The 26,878-nt window shown below is 42.8% G+C and overlaps 1 protein-coding gene across 1 annotated transcript; it reads left to right on the forward strand.

The window, feature by feature from the left end:
- Positions 1-266: 266 nt before the first annotated feature.
- LOC110485984 (voltage-dependent calcium channel gamma-4 subunit-like) lies at positions 267-24,174 on the forward strand. Its single transcript, XM_021557253.2, has 4 exons — positions 267-774; positions 22,281-22,364; positions 22,686-22,826; positions 23,010-24,174. The coding sequence occupies exons 1-4, from the start codon at positions 558-560 to the stop codon at positions 23,564-23,566; spliced, it is 999 nt and encodes a 332-aa protein (XP_021412928.2). The 5' UTR covers positions 267-557; the 3' UTR covers positions 23,567-24,174.
- Positions 24,175-26,878: the final 2,704 nt, after the last annotated feature.

Consider the following 26,878-nt stretch of genomic DNA (forward strand, 5'->3'; position numbering starts at 1 on the left):
CTGTAATTCAGTAAAATCTTAGAAATTGTTGCATGTTGCGTTTATATTTTTGTACAATATATTTTCATATACCCACATATGTCTCAATGGCATATGTGGGTTTGCCTTGTTTGATATCAGTTGTTATGTTGTATCCTTCTGATGCCGACTCGAGGCCAATCAATGTCGTCTCTCATTGGTTAGCTGAATAGAAGGTGTGGTCTTGGTAGAAGATGTTGCGCTCTTTGGCAAATCAATTCATTTGAGATAAACCAGCGAAAGCAATTCCCACATCGAAAAACACCATTCCATTCTTGGGGGTGGAAAACGTCAACCTGTGGAGGAATCAACGACTTCTGCGATGTGAACTTTGGGGAATTAAAACCATGAGAAGTGTGAAGAGGAAAAAGCTACTGAACTTAAAAAGCACTCCAGTTGAAGTTTACATGAAAGTGATGTTCTAGAAGAAAAAAAAAACGGCAACCATAGCCATATTCTGCCGCACCAATTCGCCATATGGTTAGAGCGTGTGCCTCTTTAGTGTGTTCATAGCCCGTTGTGGATTATTATGAGGCGTCATGGCGTGGTGTGACCGTGGGTGTCAGATACTGCTGACCATCGTGGGCGCTTTTTCAGCTTTCAGTCTGATGACAATAGCTATTGGGACCGACTACTGGCTCTATTCTCGGGCGTACATATGTAACGCCACCAATGTCACCACGGACGACATGCAACCCAAGAAAACTAGAGGCGACCTGACGCACTCCGGACTGTGGCGGATTTGTTGTATAGAAGGTACTTTGTCAGCTTTCTGGTCAATTATTTTACGTTTTTTTTCTCCATTTGGTTAATATAGGAAAGTTTCTGATGTATGAATCATTGAGTACTTTGTGTGTTGGGGGCGTTTGGGGAAAAACATAGGTGACAAAACCTTTTCTACACTGAAATAAACTGTCCACGCACAGAGTGAAGTTGTTAGGGCGTTTGATAGAAGCTGGTGTAGGCTACTCCTGCGTGCACGCTCAGTAATTGTGGGAACGTTATACCATCATGTATCCATGTGCGTAATGCAATGTATTAGGACTACTTTATATTTTTGCTTCGGATATGACGTGGCCTCGTTACCATATACTGTACATGCATAATGCACGGCTGTATGGAAATGTGCAATAGAACTAATTCATAGCCTACTCAACCCGTTTATAATCAATGACTGTTACTTTTAGGAGTGCACAACTACGAGTTTAACTTCAGACTGTTTAGATGCGCTTCTCCAAACGGAGGTTCTTTGTCCATCCAGTTCAGTGTACGTGATGCTGTTGCTTGGCAACTACACATAAGCCATTGCTATGGAAACATGAGTGAGATTTAGAAATAGTTATCTGCAAATAGGGTTAACTTTAATCAAATTTAAAGCATGTATGTTTTTCACCAACATGAGATGGAACGAATATGTGAGTTACTTTCTCGTTTCAACATAAGACCTGGGTTGGGCTTTGTTAAGAGAGTTGCACAGCAAGGAAAGATTCAGTCAACTTCATTTATAATGTCTACCCATTTGAGCCAGGTGCTGAGAATTGTATCTATCAATACATCTTAATCAATACGATAAATCTGTTCAGTGGTGTCCTTCGATTTGGTCACATCCAGATGAATATAGCATCTAAATGACATAATGGATGTTGGGTCTCTACTTTTTCCCACCAAAACCCAATTATTTACTCTTCTCCATTGAAGTAGCCACTAGCCAGCTCTTCCAGATTACTTGCGTCAATGTTAGGCGAAATCAACCACGTTAATAAATATGCAGCCGCTAACCGCTGTAGTGTTGCGATGGGGAAATTATTCTCTAGCGAACTGCAAGCGAACTGAAGTGCACTTGCGTAAATTGGCCTGGGGAAAGATGGAGACTTCCACTTATTATTTTGATTATCAAACCTTGCAATATGAATAGGTAAATATTACTTGTTATTTCTTCTGTAGGTTAGCAAGTGAAGTACAGACACTCACAGAGAGATAGAGGGCGAGAAAAGTCAAGGTTGACAAAAAATACAATTCTCAATCATTGCTATTCCATGTATGTCCACAGCTAGGCAACACAATGTCAAGTGGCAACATTACCCACAATTCTCTTTCCCTTTCTCAACCCTCTACTTTTCTCCAACCCCTAACATGTATGTAGCGAACTATAAATTACTAAATTGACCTTACACTGCTCATCTCTTTTAACGACGTGTTCCAAATGGAAAGCTCTTTATTTAGTGCCTTGTAAAACAAAATGTTCTTAGCTGCGGGAGAGCACAGGGGAGGCTTTTAAGACGCGCACGGAACAACTTGAGTCTTGTTCCCAGCTCGCCTTAAATCAAACAAGAACTCCCACTTAACCAGCGCTTCCCTCCTGTGTCTCTCTCTGTGTCGACGGGAGACGAAATGACGCACTTCAGAGAGAGAGAGTGAGCGCGAAAGAGACAAAGTGGGAGGGGTCTTATTTACTTCCTTCTAAGTAGATAAGACACCTGTTGAATGACTGTCATTCTTTCTTTGTGTTTTTGAATGGCTTTTGATTTTGAGTAGCTATTGTTGCTTTCCAGACTGAATAAGAAAGACTTATTGATGATAAGGACGATGATGCATGGGTCTTGTTGGGTGTTTTGCTCTGTGAGGTAATTGTTGAATGATGTTTGTAATAAGCAAATGGGCTTCGTGAGATACTTTTTATAGCTATCAAAACACATTTTGGGGGTCTAAAATCATGGTGTTGTTTGTGTACGCAGGTCTACTCGCACACCCGCCAGTCCCCATATGAAAACATTAGTAAAATGTCAAAGAGCTCCTCAGAGATGTAGGCACGAAATGTGCTTCTTGGGCACCAGGAGGAGGTTGCCATGGCAATGCTATGCTGAGTAATAAAGGATGAACTGTTGTCTCGCAGGCAGACAGACTGAGTTTCCACTAGTTACCACAGGCAAAGTCAAAATTGTCTATAATTGTAAAAATTCATGAAAATATAGTTTTTTATTTTTGGTATTAATTTAAGCTTAGGTTAGGCATAAGGTCAGTAGTGTGGTTATGGTTAGATTTCAAATCGCATTTTAAGAAGAGAAATTGTAGAATTAAGCAGGTGTTACGAATCCCTTTGTCCCGGCAGTCTAGGGGGGATGGTATTGAGACCCTTAACATAACTCATGCAAAGTGTAATAGTGACAAAGTAACGGTGAGAACGAATCTGGCATTGTGACAGAATTTACCTTTCGATAATCCGTACATAACCTGGACGTACCATCAGGTTTAGGAACCAGAATGCAAGGAGAACTCCAAGGGCTGGAACTTGGCGTAGCCAGGTCATTCTCCAACAAATATTTCACTTCATCCCTCATTATCTTCCTCTTAGAAGCATTGACACGATATGGGTGTTGCTTGATAGGGGCAGCATTTCCAACATTAATGTCATGTTCCAACACATTTGTACAAGTAGGAACGTCATTAAAGAGACATGGAAAACTGTGTAGCAGCCTCACAATATCGTCGGCCTGTCCGTCTGTTAAATGAACCAGACCTGATTGGATAGACAGCAGCATTTCGGAGTTGGGCAATCTAATGCACTGCTGCTGAGTATTGCGCAACTCCAATCCATCAACAATATGACAGTCCACTATCCTATTATATAGCAGTTCCTTTCGCTGTTTTTGAACTATCTAACTGGTTGATGGGTCGGGGGTGATATGCTTTCAACATGTTAATGTGGCACACACGAGATTGGCGTTTTCAGGAGTTTGAAGCACAATCAGTTTCACTTAATTTCTTTTCAATGAAATACAGACCAGAGAAACGAGCTGACAGTGAAGATCCTGGAACAGGTAGTAACACCAGTACTTGGTCACCTGGCTGTAGTGGACGAGAAACAGCCTCTTTATCATAGTGTCTTTTCATGCTCCTCTGTGAAGAAGACAGAGCTTCCTTTGCGAGAGCACAGGCTTGGTGTAGGCGCTCACGAAAGCGACTAACATAGTCCAATACATTCTCATCTCCTGTACACAACTCTTGGGACAAAAACTGTTCTTTAAGGACTTTCATTGGTCCTCTCACCGTGTGACCAAACACTAGTTCAGCCGGGCTGAACCCTAGGGACTCCTGCACAGTTTCACGAGCAGCAAACAAAACTAGAGGAACTCCCTCATCCCAATCTTTCTCAGTTTCCAAACAATATTTACGTAGCATACACTTCAGTGTCTGATGCCATCTTTCAAGCGCACCCTGAGACTCTGGGTGATATGCGCTTGCCACACGGTGCGTAATTGACAAGGATTTTAACACCTGTTTGAAGAGCTTTGATAGGAAATTGGTACCTTGATCACTTTGTGCCACCTTAAGTAACCCAAATGTCGTGAAGAATTTAATTAAGGCTTTACTCACTACCGGGGCTGTAATCCTTCGCAGAGGAATGGCCTCGGGGTATCGTGTTGCCATACACATAATCGTTAACAGAAACGGGTTACCCGATTTTGTCTTCGGTAACGATCCAACACCACATGTTCGAATGGTTCACCTATGACAGGTATTGGACAAAGAGGAGCGGGAGGAATAACCTGATTTGGTTTTCCTGTTATCTGACATTATGTGGCATGTCCGACAGAACTGAGCCACATCTTGTTTTAAACCTGGCCGAAAGAAGTGGGATAACACATATTGTCGAAAGGCTGTCGGAATCACTATTTGGTAAACAGCATTCCAATCTCCGTCCACGTCTACGCTGTCGGAATCACTATTTGGGAAACAGCATTCCAATCTCCGTCCACGTCTACATGGGATGTCCATTAACGCATGAGGAGATTACCATCAATGAAGTACGCCACGTTCTTCTTTACCTCTTCCAATGAGACAACACTAGAAAAACATTTAGCAAGCTTGGTGTCAACCTTTTGGTTAGCAATCAGCTGCTCACGAGTGACTGGTAACTGTATTGCATCAACAATAAGTTTGACATACTTTGATTCTTCCCTGGGCTGTTTGTCAGAGGTGATCAGCTTCCCAGAGGTAGCACACAACCCATCCTCTTGATCAACCTCTTTGAACAGAACAGTGTTCGACAAATCTATCACGTCACCCACTTGTCGTACCTGAGCACGAGTGACAGCACAAGCAGGGAACACATGTGGATAACTCTGTGCCAGCTCATTGGAGAGAGAGTGGTCACTTTTATCCAACACTTCCAATACTGGTACTACCTTTCCTCCGGCAATATCATTACCCATTATAAAGGTCACACCTTTTACTGGCAACCTAGGACGTACCCCCACTGAATATTCCATTGATTAACTCAGAGTGTAATTTCACAAAGTGCAATGGTACTGGGACAAAACCCATTTCAATACCCTGAACTAACACACTGGAACCACAGTATGTATCGTCGGATAAGGGCAACACATCAGACAATATAAACGACTGCGCCACACCAGTACACCAGTATCTCTAAGGATTTTAACCGGACGCTGAGACGCTTCGTCATTCGCTAGGGACACAAACCCCCTCGAAAATGAAAGGTTCATAACTGCGGTCGGGGACTGAGACTTTCAAACTGCAGTTACCCTGAGGCACCTGTTTAGTTTCAGACCTCACAACTGTACGAATTAGCCCAACACCTGTTGGCGGCTTGGCACGAAGAGGCATCCCTTGTTTGTGTTTTATTAGGAAGCAATCATTAATCATATGTCCCACTTTATGGCAATAGAAACAGGGACGCTCATTCTTCTGGCGTGCTTGATATACTACTGCTGGCCGACTAGGGCTAAAAGTAGGCAATTCAGTGGCTCTACTCTCAGTATGAGCCGCAAACACACTCTTGTGCGCCAACACAGACGCTTCTGACAGGGAGGATACTTTCTGTTAGTTTAGGTAAACTACAATGCGTTCGGGTAAGCAATTTTTTAACTCTTCCAACAAGATTAACTCCCGGAGAGAGTTGAAATCAGTTACCTTACTAGCAGCATGCCATTTATCAAACAGATTTCCCTTGTCTCTAGCAAATTCCACATAAGTCTTACTAGAAGACTTCCTATGAGACCTAAATCTCTGTCGGTATGCCTCAGGCACAAGCTCATAGGCGCGAAGAACAGTAGCTTTGACCACTTCATAATTCAAACTGTCTTCCAGAGGTAGCGCTGACAAAACCTCTTGGGCTTTACCAGTTCATATACACTGAAGCAATAGGCACCATACCTCTTCGGGCCATTTCAATGCATTTCAATATGTTCAAAAACACAAAAATAGGAGTCAACCTCTGACTCTCTGAACAAAGGTACCAAGGCAATTTGCCTACTAATGTCAAAAGTGTTGGAAGCTCCAGTTGGTGAGGACGCCTCACTAACATTCACAGCAGGAACAGAGGCTAGCCTCGCCGTCTCTGCCTCCAGTTCCATCTGGCGCATTTTGAACTCCAACTGCCGTTGTTCTCTGTCTACCTCAATTGTACACATCTCAAACTCTTAACTGCCTCTGTTCTCGTTCTTTTTCCTTTTCCTGCCTCAATTTTACATATCTCCAACTGGAGAGTCTCTCGCCTAATTTGGGCTCTCTCTTCTGCCTCCAGTTGGAACTGTATTGACCGGACATCCCTCCTGGCATCACCTGTTGACTGTGGGGAGAGTGGTAGGAAAGAACCCAAGGAAAGAAACAAATACCCTAAAAACACCCTAAGATAGTTAGCTGTATTGAAGTAGGCTAGTCTAACTAACCAAAAATACAGTGGGTGGTCCGCCCAGTTCTTACTAGTGTATTTAGACAAAGTTTACCTACGGCTAGTGTATGCCCATGGGCGACTTGTCTTGGTACCCCCTTTTCCCACCATTAAACAAACAGTTAAACACCATAACAGAACAATACTCACAGTTGGAGACAAAGTGACATGTAGGTGCAAAAACAAAAGAGAGATTGAGCTCCAGAGGAACCAACTGAGTGGGTTTTTAAACCAAGGGAAAGGGGATGTGATTGGGTAATGGAAACAGGAGGTGTGTCTTATGATTGATGACTGCATGGTGACTGATTGGGGAATGATGATTGCCACCTGTGAGGAGGGGAGAAGGAGAGAAAAGAAATACACACACACAGGATACATACACACACACACACAGGTTACCTGTATCCGTAACAGCAGGTTATATGACTTTGTGGCTGTGGTAACTAGTGATGACTGACAGACGGGAGAGAAACCCCCCTGCTCTCCCGCTCTCCCCTACTCACCCGCTTCTCTCTGTTAGCTCTTTCTGCACATCTCCTCAGTTAAAAAACCTCTTAGCGCACGGATCCCGCTAGCGGGATCAAATTCGACAACATCCAGTGAAATTGTAGAGCGCCAAATTCAAAATAAAAAATTGTAATATTAAACATTCATGAAAATACAAGTGTCTTAAATGGTTCAAAAGCGTACAATCTTGATAATCAAACTCCGTTGTCAGATTTCAAAAAGGCTTTATGGCGAACGCATAGCATTCGATTGTCTGAGGACAGCGCCTCACATTAACATATTTTCCAATCCAGCACAAAATCAAAATAGCGATAAAATAAATCACTCACTTTTGAAGATCTTCCTCTGTTTCTAATCCCAAGGACCCCAGCTACACAATAAATGGTCGTTTTGTTCGATAAAGTCTATATAAACTTTATATACCAAAAGCGCCGTTTAGTTGGCGCCATTGAATTCAATAATCCACTCCTTCAACATGCATACAAAGGATTCCAAAAAGTTACCAGCAAAGTTCATACCAACAAGTAAAACAATGTTTTATATTAACCCTCAGGTTGTCTAATATCTAAATAAACGATAATATTTAATATGGAGAATACTATGTTCAATAGCAAAGGAAAAGAACGAAGAGTGCGCCCTCATTCACTCGCGCAAAAAGACTACTTTTACCTTGGCGCTCACCTTGGTAAGACTACAAATACTTCTTCACTTTTCAAAAAAAAAAAACAAGCCTAAAACCTTGTATAAAGACTTTATCTAGTGGACGCCATAGGAACTGCAATCTGGGAGGCGGAAATAAGATCTTTCAATAGCATTGCTTGGAAGTCATTGGGAGCTCAAAAAAAATCTATTCTGAATGGATTTTCCTCTGGTTTTTGCCTGCCATATCAGTTCTATACTTAACAGAGTGTTTTCTATCCAATTATACCAATGATTTGCATATCCTAGAAATTTACTTTGGGCACGTCAGAGAGACGGAAATTCAGGAAACTAGACTGTGCGCTGAGAGGTAAAAAAAAAAAAAAGCCTCCCAAGTGGCGCAGCGGTTTAAGGCACTGCATCACAGTGCTTGAGGTGTTACTACAGCCGTGAGTTTGAGTGCGACTTGGCAGGGTCATGTTTCGGAAGATGCCTGGCTCTCGACCGTCGCCTATCCCGAGTCCGTACAGGTGTTGCAGCGATGGGACAATACTAACTACCAATTGGGGAGAAAAATGGGTAAAAGTACAAAAAAAGAAAATAAATCAAATCTAGCAGTGATGCGAGCTGGGGTCGGCAGACACTGAGGAATCTTTTGTTGTTACATTTGTTTATTTATTGGAGTTGCTCGCAGTGCGAGTGAAGTGGATACATTGTATCTTTTCATTGTTAGAACCAAGAGCACAGGCCAGAGCATTTCGTATATTATTCCTTATGTAAATCCGAAACACTCCATTTAGTATGATATGTTACATTTCATATGGTATGTTTTCATTTGTGGATATCCATCGCCCATTTTGTATGATATACACATTTTAATTTGTAACATATGTTACAAATTTGCCAAAAGGTACAATATGTTACAAATTTGCGTATATATGTATACATGTTACGAATTCTAGCTAGGTGGCTAACATTAGCTAGCTTGCTAATGTAAGCTAGGCTAGGGGTTAGGGCTAAGGTTAAGTTTAGGAGTTAAGGTTAAGGGTAGGGTTAGCTAAATGGTTAAGGTTAGGGGAAGGGTTAGCTAAGAAGTTGCAAAGTAGCTAAAATGTAGAAAGTAGTAGAAAAGTTGCTAATTAGCTAAAATGCAAAAGTTATCCGTGATGACATTTGAACTCGCAACCTTTGGGTTGCTAGACGTTCGTGTTATATGCCCGCCCAACCACCCTACTTTCGTTTTTCCTTAAGTAACTATCTTATGCAACCATACTAAACGTCACATATCATACTAATTTGAGTGTTCCAGATTTAGATTACTTTGTTACGTGTAGTCTATGAGATTAGGCTAGTCACGCAGCCTCAGTGCCATAGAGGGAAAGTGGAGCATATCGACAGTCATGCTTGCACCTTTATGTCGCTGAAAACCCCGTCTCACATTTTATATAATTTCATAAACCATGTCGAAGGCCATATTAAACTACTAATGGGCCACTGATTGTTGTTTTGATAAACTACTTTGTTCAGTCATGTTACCTAGCTAGCTAGCTAAACATCCTGGTAACTTGACCAATAGTCTATGCACAAATGTGGATTGCACAGGAAGAATGGAAAAGGAAAATATAGCCTACTCAAAGGAATGTGCTTCAAAGGTAAGATGCCATATGCCTAATATAAATCATTCAAAACTATATCTTATTCAAAAATCTATATTTTTCCGATGTTCCTTCAATTATTTTCTAAGTTGGGAGTAGTGTGTGTGAACGAGTGAGTGAGACCTTGAGTCCATAATAGATTGAGAGTACTGCCCTGTATCCAACGCTACAGCGTACACCAGAACCAATGCTAATTATATCTCCCTCTAAATCTCCTGGGTAAATCATGACTCTGTATGCTTAGCTGATACGCACATAGACACTTCTATAGGCCGAGCGATACCTCCTTAGGGTTTTGTTAGAACATTGGGCTACAATTCATGTCAAGAGAGAGTGATGTGAGTCTGTGTGTAAGAGAGAGAGAGAGGATGTGTGTGTTTGAGAGAGGGAGTAAGTGAAAGAGAGAATGTGTGTGACGGAGGTAGAGTAAGTATGTGTGAAATATACAGCGTAAAGTTATCTGAAGAGTAAGTTAAAGATGGTTTCATAGTGTTTCTCCCTTACTGCCACAATGATATGCAGATCAATATGCATTTATATTCCGGACCTTACTACATTCCTCCTGCTAAATGACAGGTAGACCTTTGGATATGAGGAAATCATCTATTTTCTGCAGTAGGGATGGCCTATTCTATACTGAACAAAAATATAAATGCAACATGTAAAGTGTTGGTCCCATGTTTCATGAGCTGAAATAAAAAGATCCCATAAATGTTCCATGCGCACAAAAAGCTTATTTCTCTCAATTTGTGCACACATTTGTTTACATCACTGTTAGTGAGCATTTGTCCTTTGTCAAGATAATCCATCCATGACAGGTGCACAGCATGATTATTACACAGGTGTACCTTGTGCTGGAGACAAAAGGCAACTAAAATGTGCAGTTTTGTCACAACAATGCCACAGATGTCTGAAGTTGAGTGAGCGTGCAATTGACATGCTGACTGCAGGAATGTCCACCAGAGCTGTTGCCAGATAATTGAATGTTAATTTCTCTACCATAAGCCGCCTCCAATGTTGTTTTTGAGAATTTGGCAGTACATCCAACCAGCCTCACAACCGCAGACCACGTGTAACCATACCACCCCAGGACCTCCAGTAGACAGGACCATCCAGGGGTGACTCTCTTCCAAGATAGTCTCACCCTGTTGGCTGCCATGCATCCATACCGTGTTCGTCTGTCGTTAGGTCCTAGGTATTTCAACAGGCAAAACGACAGTTACTCCCTTCCAGGATCCTCACTCAAAATTGATTGCCGTGTATCGGCGCCTAGCTAGTCTGTCATAGCGTTCTTGGTGTCAGGCAAAAACCATCAAGGGCCATTCCCTTCCAGGATCCCAGCATCTCAGTCAGTTGCCATGTGTCCATACCAAGTTGGTCCGTCATTGAGTCATGAGTGTTTGAGTAGACAAAAAGCGGCAAGGTCCTCTCTACGGTTGTCAAGCATCCACACTCAGTACTCCGTCCTTCATCCTAGTAGGTGCGTACTTGGTTTGGGATCAGGCACAAACCATAGAGGGCCATTCCATTCCAGGATCCTAGCTTCTCACTTGGTTGTCATGAATCCTCTTCCCCGCCAAACCGCATCTGGAACCCCCTCTAGGTGCCAAGGTCTCGGGGGCCTGCAGACACATCACGCAATCCCAAAGCCCATTTCACCAATACTCCATCAGAGACATCCCATGCCACCAGCCATTCTTGGGCAATTTCCTCTTGAGTAAACTCTAGAGGCAGCAGGCTGGCGCTGTCCGGGTAGCTCTGCTGGGTGAAGGTACGTTGGCCGCTTGTCTACCCCGCATATTCCTAGGGCACTCTCATCTGGCTCCAAGGTGCAGCAGTGGCAGGTTCGCTCGAGGTCTTAAAGATGGGGAAAACCCACCATCCAGTCCCATGGGCCGCTGGATAATTACTTCCAATACTGTGGTTTGCGCCCTCATGTTTGGATTTGGATGGACCTAGTTTCTTTAGGGAAGGCCAGGTGCACCGGCGAGAGGACCAAAGGTGGCAGGAGTGTTAGTCCTCTCAGTCTGGTGAGAGTGTTGGTGGGCTGTAGAGTTGTCTTTTCGTAGGTTGCTGAGTGGGTGGAAGGGTGTGAGTAGATGTTGTGTTCAAATGTAGGAGGGTTATCACCTCTGTGTGTTTTTGTTGCTCCCTCTGCAGCTAATGACAGAGGAGCACTGCTGTTGCGTCTGTACCTGGTCGTATAGCTTGTTGAGTAGAGTGTAGAGTGTCTATTTGTGTTGAAACACAGGAGGGTTGTTACCTCAGTGTGTTTTTTGTTGATCCCTCGGTGGCTAATGAGAAAGGGGCCCTGCTGTTGCGTCTAGGGTTGCAATGGGTCGGAAACTTTCCGGTAAATTTACGGAATTTTGGGGGAAATTTTCCATGTAAAGTTAAACCCGGGAATATGGGGAATTTTTGCTTAAATCCATTTAAAAAGTTTGCTTATAACAGTGAACCTTTTTTTTGTGGGTTACACATAAGGCAATTCTAGGTATTGTGGCATATTTTGGTTAAACTTTCCACAAATCAATGGAATTGCATCCCTCTGCATGCATAGTACATGCTTCCATCACATGTACAGCTGATTCTCAAGATCTTGCACACTAATGAGATCCTATTGAGCCAAAGACTACACGTTTTCTGGTAAGTTTTGATTACAATACTGGGTGGAGTGAATATATTTTATATGACATACATGATTTTTTGTTAACTAGTAAATAGTAGCCTACAGCAAAGTGTGTTTAAATAATTTCTAACTTGTTAACAATTTCTGCTAGTTAGTTTTTGCTACCATGTGGGTTTTAGCTTGCTTGAGCCTGCTAACTGAGGAGTGTTAATTCACCTGTTTCCATACATGTTTCATTTTAAAACATTTATTTTATAAAGGAGTTGTTTAATCCAACTGCTTAACTTTTTATATGTACATGGAATTGTATATTTATTTTTTTTACACATTTTTTTCCCTAATCTTTACAGGAAAATGCCACGGCACTATCTGATGTGTGGAGACATTTCACTGCAGCTAATGTAAAAGGAAAAGCTGTGTATATTTGTATATACTCTGCCAAATCATATGTGAAGAATGCAACAAAGATGCAGAATCATCTGACCAAGTGCATAAAGTTTCCACAGCGCTCACAACAAGCAACCTCTGACAAAAGTCCCTCTACTTCTATTCGAGGTGAAAATGATGAATCAGACACCTTATCGACAGCAACAGCTCATGGTCCTCCTGGAATCAGAAGTTTTTTTTTGACTCAATTGAGGAATGTAGTCAGAGAAATGCTGATGAATATCTTGCTTGAGCTTTGTAATCAACTGGTTTACCTCTGATGCTCACAGGCAATGTAATGTGTATTGGAAGAGATTTCTGAATGTTCTTCGCCCAGCATACACCCCTCCATCCAGACAACCCCTCCAACCAGACTTTATCTACTCATTTGCTGGATGCAGAGTTCAAGTTAAGGTCAAGCAAATCATAGAGAAAGCAGACTGTATTGCAACCATCTCTGATGGGTGGTCGAATGTTCGTGGGCAAGGAATAATGAACAGCATCATCTCCACCCCTCTACTACTATTCTACAAGAGCACAGACACAAGGGACAACAGACACACCGGTCTCTACATCGCAGATGAGCTGTCATCAATGACCTTGGACCACAGAAGGTTTTTCCACTGGTAACAGACAATGCTGCGAACATGAAGGCTGCTTGGTCTAAAGTGGAGGAGTCATGCATTGAATCTGCTCCTCAAGGACATCATGGCACTGAAAACAATGGATACACTCTACACAAGAGCCAAGGAAATGGTTAGGTGTATGAAGGGTCATCAAGTTATAGCAGCAATCTACCTCACCAAGCAAAGTGAGAAGAATAAGAGCACCACATTGAAGCTGTATTTTGGGAGAGAGTGGTGAGCAACCTGAAACTCCTGAAACCTATAGCAGTAGCCATTGCACGGATTGAGGGAGACAATGCCATCCTGTCTGATGTTCAGACTCTGCTTGCAGATGTAAGAGAATAAATCTGTACTGCCCTGCCCACTTCACTGTTGCTCCAAGCAGAGGAAACTGCAGTTCTGAAATGCATAAAAAATTGTGAAGACTTCTGCCTGAAGCCCATACACGCCACAGCGTACATATTGGAACCCAAGTATGCTGTCAAGAGCATCCTGTCTGGTGCAGAGATCAACAAGGCCTATGGTGACATCACTGCTGTGTCTCGCCACCTTGGCCTGGATGAGGGCAAGGTTCTTGGCAGTTTGTCGAAGTACACTTCCAAGCTAGGGCTTTGGGATGGAGATGCAATATGCAAGTCGTGCCAACATATCTGCCATATTGCATGTCTGCCATATTGCATCTCCATCCCAAAGCCCTAGCTTGGAAGTGTACTTCGACAGACTGCCATCATCATGTTGAAGTCAGGTGACTAGCTTTCTCTCTCTCTCTCTCCCATTGACTTGTATGGTGCATTGGGAGCGGTGGGCTCCGATTATACCATGTTGATTTTGATTTTGGGTGTAGGCCTTTCCTATGTCCAGGGGGTGTTTGGGGCAGTGGTTTGCCATAGGTGCCCAGACCAGAGGGTCCATTTTGGAAGTGTTTTGAAGGTCTTAGGATGTCTGTAAAGTCAGGCGTCTATGTTATCAATTTCCCATAGACTTCATTGTAACGGTAGAGAGCGGTGGGCTCTTGTGTTCTGTTGGCCTTGGTTCTTCGTGAGTGTGGGTTAGGGTCCTGGGGCTATAGGGGGTAGATGTATCCTATGTTGGGGTTGGAACCAGCCCAGAGTTTTGTTCCTGTGAGGGGTTTTTCCATTTTTCCATTTTTCCAATGCTGTTGAAGTTGGGTGACTGTGTCACCGTTCTCCCATGTAGGTGCACCAGTTCTGTTGGTTTTAAATTCGAGTGTGGGCCGCTTTTGGGCCCATGGGATGTCTGGGGCAGTGGCCCACAATGTTGGGGTTGTGCCCAGACCAGGGGGCCTAGTTTGGAGGCGTTTTAGGGGTCTCTCAATCCCTTTCAAGTTGGGTGTCCTGGTCGTAGCTTTCTCATTGATTTCCATTGTGACAGTGGAGACTGTTTGGTGGTTGTTGCTCCAAACTGCAAAATGCTTACGAGCCCCTTCCCAACAATGCAGAGTTATAAAGTAAGAACATTTGCAAACAATAATCTAAATAGTAACACCATAAATAACAGTAATTTTGCTATATAGAAGGAGTCCTGGTACCGAGTCAATGTGCAGGGGTATTTATTATTTCAACATTTATTTAACTAGGCAAGTCAGATAAGAACAAATTCTTATATACAATGACGGCCGTCCAAACCCTAACCCGGACGACGCTGGGCCAATTGTGCGGCGCCCTATGGGACTCCAATCACGGCCGGTTGTGATACAGCCTGGAATTGAACCAGGGTTTGTAGTGACGCCTCTAGCACTGACTTAGACCGCTGTGCCACTTGGGAGCATATTAGGTATTAGGTGGTAGTTGAGGTAATATGTAGATGTAGGTTGGGGTAAAAGTGACTATGCAATCAGGATAGATAATAAACAAAGTAGTAGCAGCGTATGTGGAGAGTGTGTTTCGTGTGTGGGTGTGCTTTGTGTGTGTCAGTGTGAATGTGTGGGTAGAGTCCAGTGAGTGTGCATAGAGTCAGTGTAAAAAAGGTTCAATGCCATAGTCCGGGTAGCCATTAAAGTCACTCACCTGGTGTCCTGAATCAGTTCCTGATTAGAGGGGAAGAACAAAAATCTGCACTGTCTTGGAGATACCAATCATAGACATGTAGAATCACCACACACAGACAAATAAACCACTTAAAAGACATGTTTACATTACTATCTTGTCTCATAAATGATTGATATCTGTTTTAGAGTGAATTAAGTCCAAGCGTGAAGTAAGTCCTTGTTCATTCGCACACTTGACTTGAGTTCCCAACCTCTGGTTGAGGCAGCAATTTCAGTGGAAAGTGAGAAACGTTTCAATATTCATGTCACCGACATGTTTTATTCTCTTAAGAGTGCAAAGAAAATTTTCTTAACCAAGAGTCAAACTCTTTGAATGGAAGATGCCTTGGGACTGAAGAACATCAGAACTCTTTTATGGGTGTGCAGACTAACTTTCCTGTCCTCAGTTGGTTTCAAATATGGGGTGAAACTAAGCTTGCTACATCTAGGGGACCGAGATCTACCTAAATCATCCATAATCTGATATAATTTCACATTTCATTTCACGTGAGAAGTCAGTTAAGCAATGCATGTGACCTTATGGCAGACATTGTTCTCCACAGGGTTCAGGCTAAGCTTGGTCAGCCAGTCCAAGCAGGTTATCAATGTTCATAGATAGTGACCTAAATGGCAATATATATATATATTTTTTACAAATGGCATATCAACTGAAAAGTGTCCAAACAAACACAGAAAAACACTTCCGGGATGGGAGGCTACTCAATTTACCTCTCACTCTACCATTGCCTGTCAATCACTTGTACCTACCTGTAAGCAATGGTTGGAACCGGTTCAGGGAACAGAACAGAAAATAACACTTTGTAGTAACAGAATCAGAACCGTGAACGAAAGTGATCTATACTGTTCCGGAACAGAACCGTTCTTTTAAAAGCATGGGAACCAGTTAATAACGTTATTTTACAGCTTCTAATCCCAAACCATAAGACTGCATAAGAATCCCAAGACATAAGACTATTAATTTTGGATTTTCTTATTTAGTTCATGTAGTAAATGGTTAACGAGACGTGGTGTGGCCACAACAACATACAGGAACTCAAGTCCTTCTGTTCACCTGATTTAGAATTCCTCACAATCAAATGTCGACCCTGCATTATCTACCAAGGGAATTATCTTCGATTATAATCACAGCCGTATATATTCCCCCCAAGCAGACACATCGATGGCTCTGAACGAACTTTATTTGACTCTTTGCAAACTGGAATCCATATATCCTGTGGCTGCATTCATTGTAGCTGGGGATTTTAACAAGGCTAATCTGAAAACAAGACTCCCTAAATTGTATCAGCACATCAATTGCGCAACCAGGGCTGGAAAAACCTTGGATCATTGCTATTCTAACTTCCGCGACGCATATAAGGCCCTGCCCCGCTCTCCTTTCGGAAAAGCTGACCACAACTCCATTTTGTTGATCCCTGCCTACAGACAGAAACTAAAACAAGAAGCTCCCGCGCTGAGGTCTGTTCAACGCTGGTCCGACCAATCTGATTCCACACTCCAAGACTGCTTCCATCACGTGGACTGGGATATGTTTCGTATTGCATCAAACAACAACATTGACGAATACGCTGATTCGGTTAGCGAGTTCATTAGAACGTGCGTTGAAGATGTCGTTCCCATAGCAACGATTAAAACATTCCCAAACCAGAAACCGTGGATTGATGGCAGCATTTGCGTGAAACTGAAAGCGCGAACCACTGCTTTTAATCAGGGCAAGGTGACCGGAAACATGACCGAATACAAACAGTGTAGCTATTCCCTCCGCAAGGCAATCAAACAAGCTAAGCGTCAGTATAGAGACAAAGTAGAATCTCAATTCAACGGCTCAGACACAAGAGGTATGTGGCAGGGTCTACAGTCAATCACGGATTACAAAAAGAAAACCAGCCCCGTCACGGACCAGGATGTCTTGCTCCCAGGCAGACTAAATAACTTTTTTGCCCGCTTTGAGGACAATACAGTGCCACTGACACGGCCTGCAACCAAAACATGCGGACTCTCCTTCAATGCAGCCGACGTGAGGAAAACATTTAAACGTGTTAACCCTCGCAAGGCTGCAGGCCCAGACGGCATCCCCAGCCGCGCCCTCAGAGCATGGGCAGACCAGCTGGCTGGTGTGTTTACGGACATATTCAATCAATCCCTATCCCAGTCTGTTGTTCCCACATGCTTCAAGAGGGCCACCATTGTTCCTGTTCCCAAGAAAGCTAAGGTAACTGAGCTAAACGACTACCGCCCCGTAGCACTCACTTCCGTCATCATGAAGTGCTTTGAGAGACTAGTCAAGGACCATATCACCTCCACCCTACCTGACACCCTAGACCCACTCCAATTTGCTTACCGCCCAAATAGGTCCACAGACGATGCAATCTCAACCACACTGCATACTGCCCTAACCCATCTGGACAAGAGGAATACCTATGTGAGAATGCTGTTCATCGACTACAGCTCGGCATTTAACACCATAGTGCCCTCCAAGCTCGGCATCAAGCTCGAGACCCTGGGTCTCGACCCCGCCCTGTGCAACTGGGTACTGGACTTCCTGACGGGCCGCACCCAGGTGGTGAGGGTAGGCAACAACATCTCCACCCCGCTGATCCTCAACACCGGGGCCCCACAAGGGTGCGTTCTGAGCCCTCTCCTGTACTCCCTGTTCACCCACGACTGTGTGGCCACGCACGCCTCCAACTCAATCATCAACTTTGCGGACGACACAACAGTGGTAGGCTTGATTACCAACAACGACGAGACGGCCTACAGGGAGGAGGTGAGGGCCCTCAGAGTGTGGTGTCAGGAAAATAACCTCGCACTCAACGTCAACAAAACTAAGAAGATGATTGTGGACTTCAGGAAACAGCAGAGGGAACACCCCCTTATCCACATCGATGGAACAGTAGCGGAGAGGGTAGTAAGTTTTAAGTTCCTCGGCGTACACATCACAGACAAACTGAATTGGTCCACCCACACAGACAGCATTGTGAAGAAGGCGCAGCAGCGCCTCTTCAACCTCAGGAGGCTGAAGAAATTCAGCTTGTCACCAAAAGCACTCACAAACTTCTACAGATGCACAATCGAGAGCATCCTGTCGGGCTGTATCACCGCCTGGTATGGCAACTGCTCCGCCCACAACCGTAAGGCTCTCCAGAGGGTAGTGAGGTCTGCACAACGCATCACCGGGGGCAAACTACCTGCCCTCCAGGACACCTACACCACCCGATGTCACAGGAAGGCCATAAAGATCATCAAGGACAACAACCACCCGAGCCACTGCCTGTTCACACCGCTATCATCCAGAAGGCGAGGTCAGTACGAGTGCATCAAAGCTGGGACCGAGAGACTGAAAAACAGCTTCTATCTTCAGGCCATCAGACTGTTAAACAGCCACCACTAACATTGAGTGGCTGCTGCCAACACACTGACTCAACTCCAGCCACTTTAATAATGGGAATTGATGGGAAATGATGTAAAATATATCACTAGCCACTTTAAACAATGCTACCTAATATAATGTTTACATACCCTACATTATTCATCTCATATGTATACGTATATACTGTACTCTATATCATCTACTGCATCTTTATGTAATACATGTATCACTAGCCACTTTAACTATGCCACTTTGTTTACATACTCATCTCATATGTATATACTGTACTCAATACCATCTACTGTATCTTGCCTATGCCGCTCTGTACCATCACTCATTCATATATATTTATGTACATATTCTTTATCCCCTTACACTTGTGTCTATAAGGTAGTAGTTTTGGAATTGTTAGCTAGATTACTTGTTGGTTATTACTGCATTGTCGGAACTAGAAGCACAAGCATTTCGCTACACTTGCATTAACATCTGCTAACCATGTGTATGTGACAAATAAAATTTGATTTTGATTTGATTTAAATATTTTCTTAACCAACAATGCAGTTTTAAGAAAATCGAGTTAAGGGCTTGTAATTAAGCATTTCACGGTAAGGTCTACATCTGTTGTATTCGGCACATGTGACAAAGTTTTAAGTTCCGGACACTTTTTGCAGTCCCACAAAAAAAAACACAACAAAGCCCTTACTCTGTCACTCGGAAACGGATTCCAGTGTCTACCTGACCTGGAAATCTTTGCCAATGTGTGTAGTCTACCTGCCCCTCCCCCTCCGAAACTACTGTAGTCTACTTAAGTTGCAAGCGGGATTCAGAAATTAGGGTGAAGTTATTTAATTCTAATGAACTTTTTCAATGCTAGTTAAGGATACTATAGTTATCACGTTTCACATTGGATTTATTAACTACAAAAAGGTAAGACGTGTTTTTAATTCTGGTGCCACTCTGCACACACAGCTTGTTAGCTAGCTACCTCGCTCTGGTTCAACGTTTAGCCAACTCTCTGAAGTTCATTCATTCAAAGTTCCTCCATAGAAGCTGCTCTTCTGTAGGTATAATTATGTGGGCCTAATTCAGATAATGCATGTCAATAATACCCAGCTCTTCAAGCCAAGCCTCCTCCAACATCTCTCGCTCTTTACACCGTACACAACATTTCTGTCGCATCTTGAGCCCTACAGTTGTCTGTCCATCGCACATGTAAACAACTATAGATTGCCCACTCCATAGCAAGCCGCTCTATCCGCACTGATTGGTGAATTATTTTGTTGAACTAAATGTAAACATTTCAGAGATTTAAAAAGGAATAGAATGGAACAATATAGCGGCAGGTGGCCTAGTGGTTAGAGCATTGGGCCAGTAACCGAAAGGTTGCTAGATCGAATCCCTGAGCTGATAAGGTAAAAAGCTGTAGTTCTGCCCCTGAACAAGGGCAGTTAGCCTAGAAACAGTGGGTTGTCATTGTAAATAAGAATTTGTTCTTAACTGACTTGCCTAGTTAAATAAAAAATTATATATATACACGTGTGTGTGTGTGTATATATAAACCATAACTTTTTTGGTTCGAACTGGTTCAAATCTTTATTTTGCAGGTTAGAACAGTGGAACAGAACGAAAAAAATATATATGGTTCTGTTCAGAACTAAATGATTGGAAAATAATTTTGGTTCCAACCCCTACCTGTGATCAAAATGACCTAGCCTGGCCGCCGCTGCCCCTAGTGGTGGGATGTGTATATTGAAAATGGACTGTCTAACTGTGGTACACTAACCACTAGAATACATAATTTCCTAGCAGTGGTAGAAAATGTCTCTTGCAGATTGAGAATCCTTTTAAATAAATAATTCATAGGTTAAATTATTTGTTTCGTATGAAAATCAGTGGGGAAACAAAATAATCAGCATTATAATAGGCATCTCTTCTTTGGCAATCAATTTGTCTTGTCATTTTTAATTATGACAATTAAGCAACCCCAATGTACGGCAAATCTGCAACCTCTAATCTCTCTACTTAGTGAGTGATTTTACAGGTCAACACAGAAGTGCATTGAGTATTGGGAACCATTTTAGCTTCACTTCCACTGTGACATGTCATGAGGCATAATATATTTTTCTAAAAAACAGACATGGTTGATGTACAGCCATTATTGAATTAGTATAGTGTTGTCTCAACTCTCACTTACCTGCTACTCCCCCTATGGACATTATTTCTCCTGCTGCTCCCCTACATGTTGGAGCTCGAAGCCTAAGATTTTCGCTGTACCCTGCAATAGCACCTGCAACTCTGACTATTAAACAATCTGAACCATGCTCAATTGGAGTTAACACATATATACAGTACCAGTCAAAAGTTTGGAAACACCTACTCATTCAAGGGTTTTCTTCTTCTTCTTTTTTTACTATTTTCCACATTGTAGAATAGTAGTGAAGACAAAACTATGAAATAACACATATGGAATCATGTAGTAACCCAAAAAGTTTTAAACAAATCAAAATACATTTTATATTCTTCAAAGTAGCCACCCTTTGCCTTGATGACAGCTTTGCACAAGCTTGACATTCTCTCAACCAGCTTCACCTGGAATGCTTTTCCAACAGTCTTGAAGGAGTTCCCACATATGCTGAGCACTTTTTGGCTGCTTTTCCTTCACTCCGCGGTCCAACTCATCCCAAACCAACTCAATTGGGTTGAAGTCGGGGGATTGTGGAGGCCAGGTCATCTGATGCAGCACTCCAGCACTCTCCTTCTTGGTCAAATATCCCTTACACAGCCTGGGGGTGTGTTTTGGGTCATTGGCCTGTTGAAAAAGAAATGATAGTCCCACTATGCGCAAACCAGATGGGATGGCGTATCGCTGCAGAATGCTGCGATAACCATGCTGGTTAAGTGTGCCTTGATTTCTAAATAAATCACTGACAGTATCACCAGCAAAGCACCATCACACCTCCTCCTCCATGCTTCACGGTGGGAACCACACATGCGAAGATCATCTCTTAATTTACTCTTCATCTCACAAAGACACGGGGGTTGGAACCACAAATCTCAAATTTGGACTTATCAGACCAAAGGACAGATTTCCACCGTTCTAATGTCCATTGCTCAGGTTTCTTGGCCAAAGCAAGTCTCTTATTTTTATTGGTGTCCTTTAGTAGTGCTTTCTTTGCTGCAATTTGACCATGAAGGCCTGATTCACACAGTCTCCTCTGAACAGTTGATGTTGAGATGTCTCTATTACTTGAACTCTGGGAAGCATTTATTTGGGCAATTTTTAGGGCTGGTAAAATCTAATGAACTTATCCTTTGCTGCAGAGGTAACTCTGGATCTTCCTTTCCTGTGGCGGTCTTCATGTTTCATCATAGCGTTTGATGGTTTTTGCAACTGCACTTGAAGAAACTTCAAACAAATTTTCCGCATTGACTGACCTTCATGTCTTAAAGTAATGATGGACTGTCTTTTCTCTTTGCTTATTTGAGCTGTTCTTGCCACAATATGGATTTGGTCTTGGTACTGTATGAAAATCATTAGCCGTGTTTCAAATGTCCACAAAACTGCATGAGCTAGAATCAACTTCTCGACCCTTCTGTCTGAAGTGTGCACTCTTTTATAACAGACTTTCTGTGGTTCTTTGGACTCCACAGGGATCAACAAAGGAAGCTGTCTTCGGATCAATCACTTCCCAGAAGATAACAACTACGACACAGACAGCTCGGAATACATCTTACGTAAGTGCTTGTCTCCCGCCACCACATCCAGATGTCTGTTCATCCTTTATCACCGTGTGTAAAGCACACAATGCCCATAGATACTCAATGGTAGTCAGTGGTCAAGGGGTGCTTTGTCTGTCATAACTCCCTTGGCCCTGGCCCATAACTGCATGATGTCATGACAGTAATTGGAGCTATGGAGAGAGAGACAGATGGCGTAAGTGCTGGGTTTATATAGAGCCGTCAGTGGTGAAAAAAAGTACAGAGTTTTCATACTTGAGTAAAGTAAAGCTAACGTTGTAAACATGCTAACCATCCTAACTGCTGTGTACTATACAGGTATAGTGCGGGCCTCCAGCCTCTTCCCCATCCTAAGCAACATCTTGTTGTTGCTGGGAGGACTGTGTGTCGGGGCTGGGAGGATCTACAGCAGTAAGAACAACATCCTGCTCAGCGCCGGCATCCTGTTTGTGGCTGCAGGTAGGTGACGTCACACAGCTATTCAAAACATTGCAATGGCGGCGATTCCTTGCATATCTAGCATTGCCTTGGAGTAGACATTACCCACATATTGATGTTTACATATACTGTATATACTTTTGAAAACACTAAGCTACTGTATGGGCAAGGCATTTCTACCTCTCTCTCGATGCATCTCCTCAGGTCTAAGCAACATCATCGGCATCATCGTCTACATCTCCAGTAATGCCGGTGACCCCAGCGACAAGAAGGACGAGGACAATAAGGGTAGCTATGGATACGGCTGGTCTTTCTACTTCGGAGCGCTGTCCTTCATCGTGGCGGAGTCCGTTGGCGTTCTCGCTGTCAACATCTACATCGAGAAGAACAAGGAGACGCGGTGCCGGGCGAGGCGGGAGTTCATCAAGACCACCTCGTCCACCTCGCCCTACTCCCGTATCCCTAGTTACCGTTACCGGCGGCGACGCTCCCGTTCCAGTTCCCGCTCCACCGACCCGTCCCGAGAGACCTCACCCGTCGGGGTTAAGATGGGAGGAGGAGGGGGAGCAGGCATAGGAAGTGGAGCAAGCTTTGGGATGCCCATGGGTGGTATCTCCATGTACGCCCTCAGTAGGGACACTATGAAAAGTGGGATAGCTGGGTACTGTAGTCCAGAGCGTGACTCAAGCTTCCTGCAGGTCCACAACTGCTTCCAGAAAGATCTGAAGGAGGGTGTCAACAGGAGAACGACTCCCGTATGAGGGTTGGAATGCATCTCTGAACTTGGTAGGATACAGGAGACTTCACTAAACTGTAAAGTAAACACTTGGACAGCACATGATCCAGGATCATTGTTGCAACTACAATACACAGACTATCTTCCATGTTGAAAGGTCATAGTTCATATGATGGAGTGTGCTCTTTCTGTGGTATAACAAATTGCCGTCCGTCTTCGTTTGAATGTGGAGGAGAAATGGACGCTGAAGGAATATTTCGAAAACCTTTGGTAAAGCTACTATAAGTCCATTTACAAAGACTACAGAAACCCAGAACTTTAGTAGCAATGCTTCTGTGATACACGAAAAGAAAAGTATGTGTTTTGCATATCCCTCAACAAATGGTAGTCATATCTTGTTGTTTTGATGTTGTCAAGTGATAAAACTCACTGGAGGGGTTTGATTTTGCCATTGTAACTGGTGCTATACACTTTCAACACACTTTGAATATTCTGATTACACTCTTAGAAGAAAGGGTTCCAAAATAGTTTTGGGCTGTAGGAGAACCCTTTTTTACTTTGGGTTCCATGTAGAACCCCATGTAGAAGGGGTTCTATACTGAACAAAAATATAAACGCAACATGTAAAGTGTTGGTCCCATGTTTCATGCACAAAAATCTTATTTCTCTAAAATGTTGTGCACAAATATGTTTACATCCCTATTGGTGAACATTTCTCCTTTGCCAAGATAATCCATCCACCTGACAGGTGTATATGAAGAAGCTGATTAAACAGCATGATCATTACACAGGCACACCTTGTGCTGGGGACAATAAAAGACCACTCTAAAATGTGCAGTTTTGTCAAACAACACAATGCCTCAGATGTCTCACGTTTCGAGGGAGCGTGCAATTGGCATGCTGACTGCAGGAATGTCCCCCAGAGCTGTTGCCTGAAAATTGAATGATAATTTCTCTACCATAAGCCGCCTCCAACGTTGTTTTAGAGAATGTGGCAGTACGTCCAACTGGCCTCATAACCTCGCCAGCCCCTGACCTCCACATCCAGCTTCTTCACCTGCGGGATCGTCTGAGACCAGCCATCCAGACAGCTGATGAAACAGAGTATTTCTGTCTGTAATAAAGCCCTTTTATGGGGAAAAACTAATTATAATTGGCTAGGTCTGGCTCCCCAGTGGTTGGGCCTATACCCTCCCCGGCCAACCCATGCCTGTGCCCCAGTCATGTGAAATCCATAGATTAGGGCCTAATGAATTAAATTAAAATCACTGATTTCCTGACATGGACTGTAACTCAGTAAAATCATTGAAATTGTTGCATTTTGCATTCATATTTTTGTTCAGTATACATAAAACCCCCAAAAGGTTCTGCCTAGAACTAAAAAGGGTTATTCAAAGGGTTCACATATGGGGACAGCTGAAGAACCCTTTTCAGTCCTAGATAGCAAATCTTCTAAAAACCTGGGAATTTTGGTAAACTTTTTTTTGTACATTTTGTAACTCTAATCCTTCTCACTAACTGTCATGTGATCCTCATCTATCTATCTATCCTCTGTGGTCTTTGTGTTGGCGGGAACTGGTGTACCTGTACGCTACGTATGTTTGTACTTTGATCTGACCCACTGCCATACTCTTACTATTAGTAAATATCCAAATACAAACCCGTTGTAGATTGAAAATAAGTAAGGGGGATGTATGAAAATACTGAACTCATTATCATGAATAACATTCCAATCAATATAAATAAGTAGATTTATTTCAATCAAATGGATATTGTCTTTATTGAGTGTTATATATTATTTTCGATTTTGCTCAGGGAAGCTGTATTGGTATCAACTAATTTACACCTTTATGAAGCATTACCTATTAGGTATATTAACGTAAAAGCATTTATGCTGTTATATCTTGTCTAATGCCATAAAGACTGTCATCAGTGTCCAAAAATAGAGGTGAGATCACACTGTAGGCTATGTCTTGTTGTTTATGAATCTACTTTTTAATCATGTACTTCTGTGGAGGACTGTGTGTATGGCAAGCTCCATGTAGAAGTTGCCCGTAGGCACAGATCTAGCATCAGCTTACCAAAATCCTAACCTTAACCATGAGCGGATAAAAACCTTGGATCAGCAACTTGAGAAAATGTCATTCCCTTATGTGTTGGAAAACTAAAGTCTTGTTCACATTAGCAGTTTGAAGTGACTCAAATCTTCCAAAAATTGCATATCCTTGAATGTGCTATTTTTCCTGCAGTCTGAACAACCAAAAAGCACATGGAATTGTATAGTTGAAGCCACATTTCTAACCACCTCTGTAGGGGGTTTAAAGTCAGATACAAATCTGATTCCTGGCCCTGCGACTTGTGTCGGAACGGTCAAATCTGATTTATTTGCCCTTAAGTGGGTTTTAGGCTGTTAATTGAAATACCTTGTTCCTTTTTAGCTACACTTTTGACAGTTTGACAAGAACATGTGGTAGCCAACTAACGTTAGCTAGTTGATTGTTTGCCAACAAATGAGTGAATGTGCTAGACCGCTACCTAGCTAGTTGACTGCTGTGGCTAGCCAAAAAGGACTTGTTTTGAAAGTTGGATAATTTTGTCTGTTGACAAGTGATCTTACACTATAATTTTGAACATTCAAAACAACTGGGAAACATCCATGGCAGGCATTGTTGTCACTTTAACTTGCTACGTAACTTCTGAGCGACAGGAAGTAGTAGCCTACACCACTGCACACACACCCGTCGTTACTATGACAACTAGCGTAGCCATGTCAGCAAATGACTTCTGTCTGAACACGCATCCGGTTTGGTAACTTGATGTTTGGACAGTCAATATTCCAAAAAGGTTTTGAAAACTAAACTGATTTGAGCATTAAAGCCTGCAGTGTGAACAAGGCTTAAAAGGCCACTAGTCAGAGCCAACTTCCTTTAAATTGAATCATCTGTGTAGCACAGTACACAACCTTCTTCCCTCAAACGCCACATTGTTCATGGTATTCAGTTCCCCCTCACATTGAGCTAATGAGGCAGGCTTGATAGGCCTGTAAATGCTCCATTCTGTGACAGCACGAAAGGCATTAAGACATTACGAGCATTCACAGGGTGTGAATGAAGGGAAGTCTACTAACAGACTCCAATACAGTGGCAAGAAAAAGTATGTGAACCCTTTGGAATGACCTGGATTTCTGCATAAATTAGTCATAAAAGTTGATCTGAGCTTCATCTTAGTCACAACAATAGACAAACACAGTGGACTTAAACTAATAACACACAAAGTATTGTATTTTCTAATCTATATTGAATACATTATTTAAACAATCACAGTGTAGGTTAGAAAA

The sequence above is a fragment of the Oncorhynchus mykiss genome, chromosome 13 (genome assembly GCF_013265735.2).
Source record: "Oncorhynchus mykiss isolate Arlee chromosome 13, USDA_OmykA_1.1, whole genome shotgun sequence".
Lineage (NCBI taxonomy): Eukaryota > Metazoa > Chordata > Actinopteri > Salmoniformes > Salmonidae > Oncorhynchus > Oncorhynchus mykiss.